The sequence below is a fragment of the Populus nigra genome, chromosome 13 (assembly GCF_951802175.1).
Source record: "Populus nigra chromosome 13, ddPopNigr1.1, whole genome shotgun sequence".
Taxonomy (NCBI): Eukaryota; Viridiplantae; Streptophyta; class Magnoliopsida; order Malpighiales; family Salicaceae; genus Populus; species Populus nigra.
Window position 1 is genome coordinate 14981889 of NC_084864.1, and position 16129 is coordinate 14998017.

Consider the following 16129-nt stretch of genomic DNA (forward strand, 5'->3'; position numbering starts at 1 on the left):
ATATTGAAATTAGTATTTAATTTATTAAATTCTTTAAATACAATAGATATATAGATGTGTAGTTAGATTTAGAGAATGTTTTACAATGCATTTCATTTTAGGTTTAAACTGTCGATTGAATTCAAAAGCATTATTTTTTATTCTTTTCACGGTGAGTGAAAATAGTGCTAAACGGGCACTTAATTGATGTGCAAATTGATGTATGGATATTTTTTATAGTTGAATTTAAAAAATAAATATGATGGAAAAGAAATTCCAACTTGTTGTTGACCACTTATAAAGGTATTTGTTTTTCCCATAGAAACCACATTTCATGTTTTTTTTTAAATTGATTTTTTGTATTTTTTCACTATTTTTATGTATTGATATAAAAAAATAATTCTTAAAAATATATTAAAAAATTATTTTCATATATTTTTAAGTAAAAAAATAATTAATATTACACTCTCAAAAACTATAATGAACAATTTAATTAGTGTGTTTGGCATTTCTCATCATCAAAAAATGAACAAAAAGAAAAATGCATGTTTACCCAAACCAATTTTATTTCCTTGGATTTTTTCATAAATGGGATTGTGTTTTCAGCTTTTTGCGAAGCCCTAAATATTAAACTGAAAATGCTCACCCCTTACGTAATGGTATTTATCACCTAAAAGTTTCTAAATAAAAACATGGGCTTCTAAGAAAAACACAAGGAATGCTATGAATTGGAAAATCCATATAATAGAATTTTGCAATTTTCCAGTTCAGGTTTAATATTTAATTTATTTTAAAATTGATTAAAATGTAATTATAGTTTTGATGTATAAAAGCTGATTTAATAACATAAACTAGAATTATATACACACACATACAAACTAAATATTAAACTAAGAGAATCATTATTATTAAACTTGGCGAACCCTAACTCAAGTTGGTTTATATGAAAAAATATTATAAGAGAATTAATATGGTACGATGCCATAAAAATTTAGATTAATTTACGGTTAAAACTTATTATTTTTTTAAAAAAAATAAGTTAGCTTTATCTTGACACCGAATAATCTTTTGAATTGAGTTTAATAAATACAAAGAATTGTGATTCCATGAATTTTCATTTCAAACAATATCTATTGGCTCACTTCAAGCTAAAAATCTAGCACTTGAAAGTCCAAACTCGAAACTTCATCCCCCTTGAACTTTCATTTTATTGTTTTCGTTATGGTCCTTCATTTTAATTAAAAGTAAGTAATGTAGTTGGTTCATGTAGGTGTAATTAATGCTCTTCTTGCTAATATTAATGGAGAGCATATATATGGGTCTGGCTGTTGATTTGACGAGGAAACTCCACGTTGCTGAGTGCTGACTGCTGAATAGGGTTGATGGGGGATGGAGCTCAAATATCCTCAACTAATGGAGAGATAAAGCATGGGATGTTTTCGAGGTAGCAGGATTCCAAAAGTTTTATATATATATATTGTTTTTTTTCACTAATTAATCGATCTCTACAGTTCTATAAATAATTAAATATTTCTTTGATGGATACTAACAAGTCTTAGGGACCGTTTGGGAACGCGGCTGCGGCCGCGTTCCCAAAAACTTTGAAAATTTTTTGTTTTTTTTTTTTGCTAAAATTTAATATGGTTTGTACGTTTTGGATCGTTTTGATGTGCTGATGTTAAAAATGATTTTTAAAAAATGAAAAAACATCGTTGGCATGTATTTTGACACGAAAAGTTATTTGAAAAGCACCCGCAACCACACTGCCAAACACGCTCTTAATATAATAGTTGTTTGTTTTAAAAATTTCTTCATTTCTAATCAAAATCTCCACCTTCTGTTTTTCTCGTAAGAAATATAATTAAATTAATAATTAGAAAACAACATAAGATTGATGGAAGAATTAAATTATAAATAAACTGAAAAATTTAAGGGTTAAACATATAATCAATTTCTTAAATTTATGAAAAATTTAATCTACGTTAAGCATGACTAGTTAAAAATGACATTGTTTTTCGTTTGTTAATATGTTATTATTATATGTATCCTTGAATAACTTATAGATCTCAGTAACAAATATTTATATAAAAAAATTAAATTAATTCAGTTCATGAGCACGCGAATAATAAATGAAATTAAGCTATTGTGGATTTCAATATCATAAATTCATGAATTTGAATGCTCTGTTTTTAAATGAAACGGAAAGATATCCCCAACCACAAGTTGATATATATATATATATATATATATATATATATATATATATATATATATATATATATATATATTCAATCTTTTGCCTCCCCAAGCTCTTTTGCTCACTTTAAGCCATCCCACCTAATTTTATTTTTTTATTGTAATTTTACACTATTAAAAAAATATCATTATACCAAAATTATTAAAACCAACTTAAGTTTTAATTAAGCCAATCAAATTATTTTTAAAAAAACAGAATCTAGCCAAGTTAATAACTGGATTAATCAAGTTAATTATGGGTTGATCAAATAAACATAACCGGGATTAACAAGTTTACAATCAATCAATCAATGGAGATAAGGTTATCTTTCTAATCAATCAATCATGTCCATTTAATTAAATGTAAATAGCATGGTGGTTTCATGTGAGGCTAATATGCTCTTCCTGTTGGTGTATATTATATTTATTCAGTGAAGAATATGGGTCGGTGCATGACGAGAACTCCATGTTGATGCTGAGAAAGTAAGGGTTGATAAGAAAGCAGCTCATTTATCTATCTATCCTCAATTATTTCATCAGCAGTGTGGCAGGCAAGCAATGAAATGCTCCCCACAAAATAATGCAAAACAGAGGAGGATGACGAGGCTATGTACCAGAAATCTGCGGGCTGCCTTATTTATTTTGCAAACATATCAGACCTGGCAATGGCATCTTCCTCCTGTTGGTATATTATCAAAAGGCTTTTTTAGTATACTATGAGGTCAAGAGGAAGGAAGAGTGGTAAACCAAAACGACGTGCTATTTGTGGCAGCCGATGGACCACTGAATCTGCATGGAGGATAGCAAGGTTTTTCATTTTGTCCGTGTGCCCAACTGCTACATGGAGGATAGCAAGATATTTTATTTTCTCACGTGGCCAACTTGGCTAATTTAACACGTAAAAATATAAAAATATTTTTTACAAAATATATATTTAAAAAATTTATTTTTATTTTTAAAATTTATTTTTAAAATCAGCATGTCAAATTGATCTGAAAACTCACAAAAAAAACTAATTTGAAACAAAAAAAATAAAAAATTTAAAAATATTTATGAAATATATAAACAAACAAGCTTTATATAAATAAACACATATTTTTTCTATAACATGGTCTAAAGTGTAGGTTATAAATTGAATGAATCAAATTTAATTAAATCTGACCAGATCATTAGGCAGGAGTCACTACTAAAAACAAAATGGATTATTAGACAAATTTGGATAGCATATTTTTTTTAAAGTTCGAAGAATAGGTATGTCGAGCAATTTTCCCATTATTTGAGATATTTTTTTAAAGAAAATATGTCACCCAAGTTATATTTTTATTATTCATTTATTAGAATTTATGATTTTCTTAAGCCTATTTTTTTCTAGCGAAAACTTTATTTTAGACCTATTTTTTATTATTTAATTGTATTTTTTCAGTATATTAGGTAAAAAAATCAACGGGGTGATGAGTAAAAAATTCAAATAATTATTAAAAACGACAACTATTGGAGGAATTGCATTTTTATTTTATTTTTGAAACCAAGAAAGATGGGAATGATTCTTCCTTTCTTTCATAGGTCATCGTCAATGGCGTCGAGCAAGGGAATTATCAATCCATCTTCTTCTTCTTCTTCTTCTTCTTCTTCTTCTTTTGTCCATCCTCTTTCATCTATCCTTCCTCGTTCCAAACAAAGAGAACATCAGTGTGGTGATGATGTGGAGAATGAGAGAGGATCATGCCTCCCGCAACAAAAAAAGAAGACATGAAATTAATTTATCGATCTCTATCTCGTTTTTGGAAGAATTAGAGCTTATACTGCTGAGAATCAAATGACATTATGCTACAGAAAGAATGAAATGGAGATTTCTTCATGCTCAAGAGTTTTCATGGCAACAAGGAATGGTAAGCAAATCTATCACGAGTGGGCTCCCAATGCCTTTCTTGGGGGTTTGTCTCTGGGCTTTTCTTTCAAATAGCTGGTCAGTTTTGTAATTTAAACTAGTCTCAGTTTGTTTTTTTTTTTTCTTTATGGGCTTTTGACAGCCTTCGTAATAATAGGGCTATTAGCCCGTCTTTTTATATTCATGTGGGCATGAATATAAAACCCTATAATTTATGGGCATGAAACCAAGCCCAGCCAAGTTTGTTTTTATCCATTTAGAAAATTGATTTTATAAAATATAAATAATTTAGTATATCAATTACTGAGCTGGTCAAACATGTAAAAAACACAAATTCTTTACTCTCTTTTTTTATATAGTTTCTTTTACCCCGTGACATGAAAGATTTTAATAAATTAATAAATCTTTAATAACTTACACTATTATAAGAATTTAATTGAGAATCCATTAATACATATTTACATACCTATTCGAGATAAATAAAATAGGTTCGAGATTTATTAAATTTTCATTTGTTTTTTTACTTTATAAGTGCTTTTTAAAATATTTAAAAAAAATTTTCTTTAAATTAATATATTTATATATTTTCTTATTATTTTGATTTGCTGATATTAAAAATTATTTTTAAAAAATAAAAAAAATATTTTAATATTTTTATAAATAAAAAACATTTTAAAAAATAATTACAATCATATTCATAAACAAACTTTTTAAAAAAGGGTTATACGAATACCTACCATTAAAGCGATTACTTTGAATAAGCTTGTAGTGCTGAATGAATTTCTAATGAGCTTTGGATATTTAATTTCCTGATTAATTATCTTCTATGTGGTTATAAGAACTAATGATACTTTTAAAAATCTTAGACCTATCTCAAGATAAGCTTTGATTTTATGATTGTTCTAATTATAAATTTGAGTTGTGTCTTCAAAATTTTGTTTACCAGTTCCATCTCTTCGCATCATCTAAATTAGTGAACTACTGAATCCCTTTGCTGATAAACTAGAAGTAGTTGACGAGGACTCCCATTTCCACCATGCTTCCCACCAACTCTTTTAATTAATGCAAAAATTAACTTTTATGCTCATTTATATGAACAATGACCAATGCTGCTCTTTTTTTTTTCTTTTTCTTTTTTGTTTTTGCCTTGGGATGCTATGTTGGGTATTTATGTTCCCTTTTGGGTGTTGTTTATTGTGTGCTTTTGCTTGATTGATGACATAGTTATTAATTAAAATTGATTTAATTTGGTGGGTTTACGTTGAAAATTAAATCGGTAATTTAGAGTTTAGTTTGAGTTATAATTCAATTTAAATCAATTTTAATATTGATTTGGATAAATTTTAACGATTCAAAGTATTAAACTACAATCTAATTGACACGATCAAAATCAATTTAAACTTAACCAAAAACTAAAAAAAAAATTTGAAATAATGTTGTTTTAAATAAAAATTATGGTTTGTGGCTGTTTTTTTTTTTACCTTTGTTTTTCTCTTTATTGCGTATATGTCACTGAGTTGTTTCCTTCTAAGCTCCCCTCCCCCTCCTTCCTCCTTGTTGACCTCTAAACAACCAGCACTCTTTGACAAAAGTACTGTGTGATGCATCTTCAAGAAGCAACCTATGATTCTCCAACCAACACATGGAAACAGTTTCTTAACAAGTTACATCGAGCACCAAAACCCTAAAAGAGAGCCAATTCTTCAAGACCAAGTTAAGCACTATCCATTGATCGATTAGTTTAGTTAAAAAGTTCATCATCAACAGCACTATTGTTTTTCGAAGAGGTTTCCCGACCAAGACTTCAATAAAAAGCATTGCCCTCAGTAGGTTAATCTTCGATTCATGACCTAACTAAACACATGACATGCCTCTTACCCTTAAGATTTAATTAAAGTGTCAGATAAACTAAACAACTTATAATCATGTTTTTTGCCTTGATTAAATCAGAACCTTGTAAGCTTCTGCCTTGGTTGGATAACGGCTTTAACAAGAAATACCTGAAAGTGGGTGATTAACTACCCTTTTTCCTCTCTTTTTAGATGGTCATAACCTGTATGGAAGTGACATAAATCAATGGTATTGTATTTTGAGTCAATTCGACGACGTCTCGACCAAGTCATTGCTTCTTGTATCACTAATTGTTTATTCCCACTACCGCGCGAGCCAGCAGCCACCAGGGCGAATATTTGATACTTTTTACAAACAACTTGTAATATTCTCTAGCCATAATATATTTTAAAGTCTAGCATGCAAGGATATTATTGAGCTAAATTTTATATATTAGGCATAATTTTTTTTTAATTAGATATCAAACAATATTTAAAATATAATCAAAGTTTTAAATAGAATTTTCACATTCTTAAAGTTATATTTAAGTTGATGAATCGATATATTTTACACTGAATTTTTATTTTATTTTCTAAAGCTCATGACTAGAAAAAATAAAAAAATATATCATTATAGAAACTCAGCAAAAATTAAAATTTATAATAAAAAGATCTAGTAAAATATGAGATCCAACCCTTTTTGGATTTAACTACTCACTAGGCTCAAACATACATAAATTTAGTAAAGTATTTTTATGGATAAACCTATTAAATCATTCAAATTTAGTTAGATGAACATCAAATCCCATTTAAATTAAAATCTGGGTTATATCAGATTCCGAGGCTCAAATTTCTCGGATTAACTTTCCCAAGTACGTTGGGTTAATAACTAAGTATTGGAATACATAGGCATCACCTTAAAAATGTTAGTTGGAATTCCTTTCGGAGGTATTAAACAGGCCAAAAACTATCTCTTTTTATATCTTGCTTCAATCTTAACACCTTCAGAAGAAAAAAAAAATCCCAAGAAACTTCAAACTGCAAGCATTGGGGGATCTTGAGTTAGACCAAAAAAGATTTAAAACAGAAACAGGTATAGAGGAGTCTTAAAACTTCAAATCTCAAGTACTAAAGTACTCTCTCTCCCTTTGGCACAATTTTATTTTCTGGTCAAAATTTTCTAGCAAACTTATACCATGTACGTATTGCCTGAAATTTTCAAAGTAAATTTTCTTTTTGGGTCAACATTTTCTATACACTTTGATAATCCGATCGATATATATATTACTTAGCAACTAACTCAATTAAGCTAGCCTAGGAGCTAATTTGCTCACTAAAACCAAAATATTTCATGACACATGATTAACTGAGCTATAATATTATAGCCAAGACTAATTATAGCAATGATTATGTAATTAAGTCAGCTCTTTAATCGGTTAATATGAATGTGAGAAGGATTAAGTTCTTGATTAATAGAAGAGGAGATTTGAAGGAACATGTAGTCAGGTATGAGAAATGTGCATGCATGAGAGGGAGATTTAATCAGAAAGTTTGGTGCATGAGAGCTTAACAAAATGCTTGAGCATGTTTGTGATGTAGCAACAGATCAAAAAAGGACACAGACAATTACTAATCTCCAAACTTTGAACTTTTTTACTCTATAAATTCTCTTCAATTCAGTTATGCTTCATTCAATTCAATTGTACCAGCAGCAGCAGCAGTCAGAGCTTATAACTAGCTAATTGATTAACCATGGAGAAAGCACATACAAAATCTGCTCTTAAGGTTGCTAGCTAGCTAGCTATATGTGCTATATCTTCTTATGTTTCTTTCTTTTTTTCCCACTTCCCTAATTCTTTAATTTCTTAATGTGTGTTATTACATTTCTTTAGAAGCTTGTTAAGGCTAGCTCACAGTCTGCACCATGGAGCAATGCTGCTAGAGGAATGGTGAGATGACATTCCTTGCACCTCAACTAGCTAGTTCTCACAAGAAAGCAAAATTAAGCCTTTCGAGGATAGGGATTTAGGGTTTAATTTTCTTTCATCAAGGATCATGCATTACTCAGTATCCAATCATTGACTTCAAAGTCAGTGTCTTAAGTCTCAAGTCTCACGGATCCTCTTAATCATGTTAGCTTAATTAAAGATAACAACCTCGTAACTTCTCTTTCCCCTCTTAACAACCTCCAAGTTTTAACCAAAACACTCTTTTGAAGCAAATGCTATGTTCCCAGCCGACATGACAGATAGTTTACCAGCAGCTCTGCCTCTTTCCAGGAACAAATCATTAGTCATTGAAAGCTACATTTTTGCTGGGAAAAGATGTAGAAAGAGGAAAAAGAGTCTTCTTTTAATGATTTTTGTCACTTTGCATGTCAAAAAGGTCATCTCCTTTTGAGACTTTCTTCTCAAAGAATGTTTTGGAGTTTGGAGTATTGCCTTTCGTTTCAAATGTTGCTAGCTTCATCCCCTTTTTTCCATTTTAAGCATGAAGTAATTTTTAGGTAAAAAAGTGTGTCCCAATGCAGCAAGCATCATTGTCACCAAAATTTATTTTCTTGCCTACACATATATTTTCTTTGAGTAATAGCTTGGAATACATTTTCACAGGCAAAAGATGATCTCAAGGATCCGCTTTATGACAAATCCAAGGTAAAATGGATCACTAGACCTTATAAATCATGTCATCTATCTGGGTATTTTGGACAGTGCTGAATCCATAATCATGCTGTAGGTTGCCCCAAAACCTTTTGCAAAAGAAAACACTAAGCCCCAAGAATTCAAACTCCACACTGGACAAAGAGCTCTCAAACGTGCCATGTTCAACTATTCTGTACGCAACTTAATCCCATCTCTGCACAAAAGCATCCTGCTTTTCAGTGTTTATTCTGATTTTCCAATCTTTTCTCTGAACTATTTATGATTTCAGGTGGCTACCAAGATATATATGAATGAGCAACAGAAGAGGCAAATAGAGAGGATACAAAAGGTATCAAGCTAGTGCCCATTTTTTCATGGTGCAAGAGAGAATTACATCAAGTACATAACATTGATCCTGCTAATGAAATTGTGTGCAGATCATAGAAGAAGAAGAGGTTCGTACGATGAGGAAGGAGATGGTTCCAAGAGCTCAATTGATGCCTTACTTTGACAGACCTTTCTTTCCCCAAAGGTAAAGAAATTTGTCAGAAATTTGTTCAGTTCAAGCTCATGCAATAATCTAAAGAGGCTAAGTTGATCTCTATTTGCTGCCGAAGGCTAAAACCATTAGCTAGAGCATTGTGGGATATCAAACAGGTTGATCTCTTTCTTTGGTGCAGATCAAGCAGGCCATTGACAGTTCCTAGAGAGCCAAGTTTCCACATGGTGAACAGCAAGTGTTGGAGCTGCATCCCTGAGGATGAACTTTACTACTACTTTGAACATGCTCATCCCCATGATCATGCCTGGAAGCCTGTTAAGTAAATAAATTGCCATGATTTGTAGGGGAAAAAGGAGAGTGGAGTATTCTCTCTGTGATGTTAATTTCTTCATGCTGTCCAAGTTAGTCTTGTATAATTTGGAGTGTTGATAGTGTTTACTGTTTAGATCATGTGGTAGGTCTTGTAGTGGGTGTAAGTAGTCGCTTTTTCATAGCCGAAAGTCCTTTTCAATGGGGGGTTTTGCTTACCAATAAGGCGGATATTGTACTTCGTTTTGTACTATTAAAAAGCAAGTCACCCTCTTTTCTGTCTTTTAGCAGTATGGTCGTGCATGTCCAATTAAGCACTTCATTTTATTTTGCTGGAAATGAATTATCAAAGTAGACTATATTTTTTTTTGCCATTTTGGGTTTTTTTTCAAATTTTAAATAATAAAAAAGTCAAAAAAAAAATCTTGCAAACTAGCACATTTGGAAGAAAAAATCGGGAACTAGCATATTTTTGTAGTGCAATCAACAAAAATTTGATTGGTCGCGGCCTTTCCAATGACGTAACTTTTTAAAATAAAAATTTATGAAAAAAAGTCAAAGGATCAAGAAGAAATAAAGATTTGCAATGATCCTATCAACATAAATTTTTCTTTAAAAAGAAAAATTTAAAGGAATGTGTTGATGGGATCAGCTAAACAATAAAAGTTTGTGTTTTATTTATTTATTTGAGAATTCTGATTTTACCTTCTTATAAAGATTATTTTCTAACTAATTTAAGAAGTTATAAATCTCTAACAAAAATATACCAGAATTCATAATTATCTTTTGAAAATAAAACTATGAAATGAATTTCAGATTATTATATATAACCTTTTCGATCATCAGCTTTGTCTTTCTTAGTTATTGTTGTTCGTGCTTCGTTCTCCATCAAAGACTTAGATTATGAAGTATGCTATGAATCCTTTACCAGAATCAAAAAGCAACATTTTGCAAATTATAGGAATTAGACGAATATTTAAAACTTCAAAGTTCGAACGATGTGTGCGCGCGCGCGCGCATGTATTTGGGCCAAGTAACGTCGGTTCATGAATGGACCCAACTTTCATTGACCATAAAGAAGATAATAAGAGGGAGGTTGTTTCCTTTTTAGGGGGGAAAAAATAATTTCCGAAGAGGTTTCTTCATTGATTTGATTTCTTCTCTCCGAATCACAGAGCACCCAAAAAAACAAACACCAGAAACTCATCAAAGATAGTAACTTTTCTTCTTGTTTCCTCATTTTCGATTCTATCTACTCAATTTTCCTCTCCCTTTTCAGGTACTTACAAACCCTATTTTTTCCTAAGATTTACAGTTCTAGCTGTATGAAAAAAAACCCATTTCTTGATTTAGCTGACCCTTGTGTAATTTAGTTGATGTTTTGGTTATTTGAGATTTTGGGTTTTTTTTTTTGGTTCGATGGGTCCTTGATGAAGGTGAAGATCCAAACTTTAGAAGATTTCAGTTTAGGGTACTAAATAGAATTATGGGGTTTGCTTCTTTTTTTCATGTTATTGATTGTTTTAGTAGGGAAAAGGGATTTTTGGCTTCTCAGTGAAGCTAAAGATGCATGCTTGAGATGTATGGATGCTTTGTTTTTTTGAAGTTTGTTAGCTTGGGGATGGAATAGCTATTGGATGGTTAAGACATCCTATATTTAGAGATAAAGAAGGGCGTGAGCTTTTTGTACATCGTATGCCTACTTTTTTTAAAGAAATTCCAGTTGTTTTGGTAGACAGACGGAATTGTTAGAGCTGTTGTGCTTTTTCGAAGAGCAGAATTGAAGTATAGTGTTGAAAAAGCAGATAACCGTTGAGCTATATGTAGCTCAGTTATAGGGAAATATTTGAATGGATTCAGTTATAGTGATCCTGCTACTGTGAAAAATATGCTAGACACGCACAATTAGGTGAAATATTTGAATTAGTTCACGCTACAATCTGACGTGTTTTTTGGTAGCAGTCCAGGGGTTGGTTTTGTTGCGTAGTTTCATGGGGTCTTACTTCTTATGGGTTAATTTTGTTAAATGTATTGGTTTAGTAAAGAAATAGGTGTTTTTAGGTTCCCGGCTCAGTTACTAGCTTTGGAATTTATTTAAAAAGATTAAAGAAGTCTATCAGAACTTGAGTTTTATTGACTTTTTAGGAACTTTTTAATTAAAAATATGTTTTGATTAAGCTTTTGGATTTGTTGACTTATCAATGAAGCTAAAGATACAAACTATGAAAATTTCATTTTGGTACACATTTATAGTCCCACCAAATGGAACTTGTAGCTTGTTGGTTTTGCATTCTGTTTCTTCTTATTGATTATTTTTGTTTCATGCTGTTAACTTCATGATTTTATTTTATGTTTTTGCAGGAGTGCAGTTTGGGAAACTTTGATTAAATGATAATTAGTTGAGAATATAAGCAGTTGTTTCAATTCTATTATACTCAGGAGTGCTTGGATTGTTTAGTACAGTATGGAGATACAGACAAATGGGAAACCAATAGATTCGCTGTTAGAGAAGGTCCTTTGTATGAACATACTATCATCAGATTACTTCAAGGAGCTTTACCGATTAAAGACATACCATGAAGTGATAGATGAAATATACAATCAAGTTGACCATGTTGAGCCATGGATGACTGGCAACTGTCGTGGTCCATCTACTTCCTTTTGCCTTCTATACAAGTTCTTCACCATGAAACTCACTGTCAAACAAATGCATGGTTTGCTAAAGCACAAGGATTCTCCTTATATCAGAGCGGTAATTGTACCATACCCTGATTTTTGTTTTCCATGAGTTGGTTGTAAATTCCTGATGCTTGGATATTTACTCACATGCTTCACTGGATGATCATTATTGAATTTGAGAAATGCTTGCTTGCCTATCAATTTTATCTTCTCTCTTATATTATGTGTATTTACAAGGTCATTTCATTTGTGGAAGCAATGTGAATTCAAAAGGATTTTTGGTTTGTAAGACTTGCATGATGGGGTTTAGTTTTGTAGTCATAGGTTGTCTTATGTGGGCCTCAGTTTTATCTCATGTCTTATCAATTTTTTAAGGCCTTTACTCATTTTTATCTTTTCTATTTAGTGTTATACCTAATTTTACCAATTTTTGGAAACTTGAGGAGGATTTTATTAAATTTGGGAACTTTTGGTTAGTGTCAATGATTTGTTATATCTCAGGGAGTGATTTAGCATTGTACATTAACTACACGAAGGAAATTTAAATTTTCAATGCAACTTGATTAACACTGTTCTATAAACTGCAAAATATTGAATGTATAATTTTTTAAGAGTTGAGCTCCACTCATAAGGACTTTTTATCTACTTTTCTGGTGTGTGAACTGCTGAGAAATTACGAGGTAATGGGCAAAACATTGTCATATCTGAATTTTCATAACATTGAAAATCTCTGTTCTGATTTACACATCACACATGATAATGTCCTTGTTTTTCATAGCAGATCTCTCCAAACCAAGGTTGAGGTGTTCTTGTTTCTTTGAGTTGCTATGACTTTCTCACTCCTACATAATCTGCCCTTGCTTTGCTGAGCAGATTTCGCAAAATTAAGGTTTGGGGTGTCTTATTTTTTTATTCTCACTCCTAGGCTTTTTAATCGTGAATCGATACTGTCTGTTGACTGTTTTAATCATGAATAAATACTGTTAGTTGTCTTTTAACCCAATGTCACTTGCTGCTACTTCGACTGTTGTTGTTACTATTCGCTAATCATTGGAAAACCAGAACTGGCATTTTGCTGCCCACTTCTATTGACCAGGAGCTGTTATTGTTACCATTTTGGTTCTTTGAAATAAGGATAGAGATCCCTTATCCCTTTGGCATCAAAGCTTGGTTCACATTTACCTGCATTTACACGTTTTTTCTTCTCTCTCTGCTTGATTTGCAGAATGTACTGGTCAGCATAGGGACTGCTTTATCTTAGCTTTGTGTTTGATTGATGTCCCCAAATTTGTTTGCAGGTTGGGTTCCTCTACCTGAGATATGCTGGGGATCCAAAGACACTGTGGAATTGGTTTGAACCATATATTAAAGACGATGAGGTGCTTACTTCTCTGTATCTTTTCATGCACTACATCTCAAATTTCTCTCATGAACCTATTTATAATATATTGCAAATTGATGCCTTCTGATTCTTGAAAGTGTTAGTTGCAGGTTACAACTCAATCTGACTCTAGAAACTTTTTTGTTTGTGGAATTGAATCCTCAATAATTGTGCTAAAGATTTCTTCCACATCTGAATTTTGCAAAAAAAAATAATCTTCTGTAGTGATCTTTGTAGTTGCTTAGTTAATACAAGTCAAATGCCATTGTTGGAATTATTATTTTTTTTAATTTCAAAGTCCTATAATGGTGGATGGTGGAGGGGTATTCAACTTCAACAATAACTTATCACAAGCGTTGATATAGTCCAATTTTATTTAGAATGCATTTTATAGGTGAAGCGATGATTGCAATTGCTGTGCTCTGTATTCTTTGAACTAGAGATGCAGTATGTGGTCTTTATTCTTTGAACTAGAGATGCAGTATGTGGTCTTTTGTTTAGGGTAACTGTCTACGAGCACAAATAAGCTACATACATGAGATGGACAAACTCTTAGTTAGCTCTTCTGCAATAAATTTTAGCTGTAAATAAAAACTTGGTCAGACAGAATGCTTTTGGTTTCACCAATTGCTTTTCAGATACAAAATTTGTGGTGTTCGTATCTGATGGTTCTTTAGATGGTGAAAAGTTTATGATGAAACTGGCAAGGCAGCTATTACTTGAATAGAACAACTAGCGTCTCTAATTGCTTGTTGAATGTACTTATAACAGGGGATACCAATTGCACATGTTTCTTGTTTGTCCTGCAGTTGCTCACATGTATAATGCAAAAGAGCACTTTGTAATTTACTTCAACCCCTGTGCTTGTTGAGTAGCTTGCTGAGAACTTTTGATCCAAACATCAAATGAATTTAGGAGATCCTTTAGCTTCTGTTTGGATTGGTTGATGGAAAAACTTCCATTTCTAATTCGTGAATATTCTAGTAGATCCTGCTTTCCCAGATCTGGTCTTTCTATTCAAGTATCACTTTGATGGAAAAACTTCCATTTCTAATACGTGAATATTCTAGTAGATCCTTCTTTCCCAGATCTGGTCTTTCTATTCAAGTATCACTTTTTACCATAACCTAATAGTTGTCTAGCTAATTCCATCTTCCCTTACACTGCTACTGTTAATAAATGCATTCATGCTATAAGTCAAACCTGAGAACTTCACAAACTTCATGGGTTTATTGACATGATGTGCATGTCCTTTTCCATCAGCTGCTTAAGTTTCTCTTTATATTTCAGGAATTTTCTCCAGGAACTAGTGGAAGGAAGACGACAATGGGTGTATATGTGCGTGATTTGCTTCTCGGACAGGTCAGGTTGAAACAATCTCTAATTCCTTGTAGTATTTTCAGGTTCTGTTACCCTTCCTTGCAGGCCAAAAGGGATATTGATGCCATGTTTTTCTCTTGCAGTACTACTTTGATACCCTTTTCCCCCGTATTCCTGTTCCTGTCATGCGGCAGATCACATCGAATCTGGAGAAGTTGAAGCTACCAACAAAAATCTCTGGTTCGACAGGGGATGGAAACCGTCATGGATCTGATGATACAGCACGCCGGCCACCATCTGTGAAGGCAGCACTTTCAGTCTCTTTTGGTCAGCGTGCTCCTCATCGTGCATCAACCAGGGATTCGTCTCCTGTTTGTCGCACAATACCTCCACCCTCCTATGACAGAACCAGTGATGATTCACGAAGTCAACTCGGCCAGAGTCGTGAATATTCTGATAAAGAATATTCAGATCAGGATCGTGATAGGGGTAGGGAAAGGGACCGAGACCATGATCGGGATAGGGACAGGGACAGGGTTCGGGATAGGGATCAAGAGAGAGAAAGGGACCGGGATCGTGAAAGGGATTGGGATTGGGATCAGAGTCGGGACAGAGACAGGGATTGGGAAAGGGATAGAGACAGAAGGTATGATTATGATAGAAGTTCCAGGTACACTGATAGGGAAAGCAGAAGGGATTCTGAACAGAGCAGCCGTGACAGAAGTAGGCATTATAGAGAAAGTAGTTCTTATAGAAGCCGCAGTCGAAGCAGGAGTTGCAGCAGGAGCAGGAGCCGAAGCTCACAAGCTGGCGCATCACCATTTGATCGCCATCCAACTCCTCAAAGGGATGGAAACAAGGATAAGACATCTGCGCCTAGCAATCTGGCTAAGCTCAAAGATCTTTATGGTGATCTTAGCGATCAGAAAGGGAATGCTGGCCTGGAAAGGGTTCCTCGGAGGGATAATGATGGTGAAGAGGTTTTTAGACTCGGTGGTTCCACTTGGAGGTAGGTAGTTCAATCTTCAAACAGTAGCTTCAGTGGCTGTCACATCAGCTGTATCAATGAGGTCTTCAGCCAGGCCAAATATCTGTTTGATTCAAGAAAATGGTCGCCATTATAAACTTCCCCTCCTTTCTCTAGTCATAGTTCCAGATTTCCGCAAAAGATATTCATGGAAGCACTTGAGTGCGTGTTGTTGAGCTGTAGGGCTGCGTGCACATTAGCCCCAACCTATCTTTTAAGTTTAATGTGTACAATTGTTTCAGAAGAACTCGGATAATTTCCAATTTAACTTGTTACATTAAATACGGAAGAGAACATTCTTGGTCATATTTCGAATATGTTTTCTTTTATCAGTGGTT

At 32.8% G+C, this 16129-nt stretch overlaps 2 protein-coding genes across 7 annotated transcripts; both read left to right on the forward strand.

Annotated features, from left to right (window-relative positions):
• The first annotated feature begins 7610 nt into the window (after positions 1 to 7610).
• LOC133671255 (microtubule-destabilizing protein 60) lies at positions 7611 to 9671 on the forward strand. 3 transcript variants are annotated; one of them, XM_062091969.1, is made up of 7 exons: positions 7611 to 7716; positions 7824 to 7880; positions 8544 to 8585; positions 8668 to 8766; positions 8863 to 8922; positions 9011 to 9105; positions 9191 to 9671. In XM_062091969.1, exons 1-7 carry the CDS (start codon positions 7684 to 7686, stop codon positions 9396 to 9398), a joined length of 594 nt encoding a protein of 197 aa, XP_061947953.1. In that variant the 5' UTR covers positions 7611 to 7683; the 3' UTR covers positions 9399 to 9671. The 3 variants fall into 3 exon arrangements, with proteins under 3 accessions (XP_061947953.1, XP_061947956.1, XP_061947954.1); XM_062091972.1 differs by having other exon boundaries at positions 7612 to 7716; positions 9254 to 9671; XM_062091970.1 differs by lacking the exon at positions 7824 to 7880 and having other exon boundaries at positions 7619 to 7716.
• A 94-nt stretch (positions 9672 to 9765) lies between these two features.
• Positions 9766 to 16097, forward strand: LOC133671253 (pre-mRNA splicing factor SR-like 1). Of its 4 annotated transcripts, none has more exons than XM_062091967.1 (5): positions 10102 to 10663; positions 11746 to 12136; positions 13362 to 13442; positions 14735 to 14811; positions 14908 to 15131. In XM_062091967.1, exons 2-5 carry the CDS (start codon positions 11849 to 11851, stop codon positions 14981 to 14983), a joined length of 522 nt encoding a protein of 173 aa, XP_061947951.1. In that variant the 5' UTR covers positions 10102 to 10663; positions 11746 to 11848; the 3' UTR covers positions 14984 to 15131. The 4 variants fall into 4 exon arrangements, 3 of the variants coding, with proteins under 3 accessions (XP_061947952.1, XP_061947951.1, XP_061947950.1); XM_062091966.1 differs by having other exon boundaries at positions 10157 to 10663; positions 14735 to 14806; positions 14908 to 16097; XR_009834233.1 differs by lacking the exons at positions 14735 to 14811; positions 14908 to 15131 and adding an exon at positions 12845 to 12952 and having other exon boundaries at positions 9766 to 10663; positions 13362 to 13443.
• Positions 16098 to 16129: the final 32 nt, after the last annotated feature.

Excerpts from the sequence above, each read along its gene's own strand:
- LOC133671253 (XM_062091966.1), top strand. The coding sequence starts at position 11,849 with ATGGAGATACAGACAAATGGGAAACCAATAGATTCGCTGTTAGAGAAG. Across the intron at positions 12,137-13,361 it reads ATTCTCCTTATATCAGAGCG|GTTGGGTTCCTCTACCTGAG; the intron begins GTAATTGTACCA and ends ATTTGTTTGCAG. Across the intron at positions 13,443-14,734 it reads CATATATTAAAGACGATGAG|GAATTTTCTCCAGGAACTAG; the intron begins GTGCTTACTTCT and ends TTTATATTTCAG.
- LOC133671255 (XM_062091969.1), top strand. The coding sequence starts at position 7,684 with ATGGAGAAAGCACATACAAAATCTGCTCTTAAG. Across the intron at positions 7,881-8,543 it reads GCAATGCTGCTAGAGGAATG|GCAAAAGATGATCTCAAGGA; the intron begins GTGAGATGACAT and ends ACATTTTCACAG. Across the intron at positions 8,923-9,010 it reads AAATAGAGAGGATACAAAAG|ATCATAGAAGAAGAAGAGGT; the intron begins GTATCAAGCTAG and ends AATTGTGTGCAG.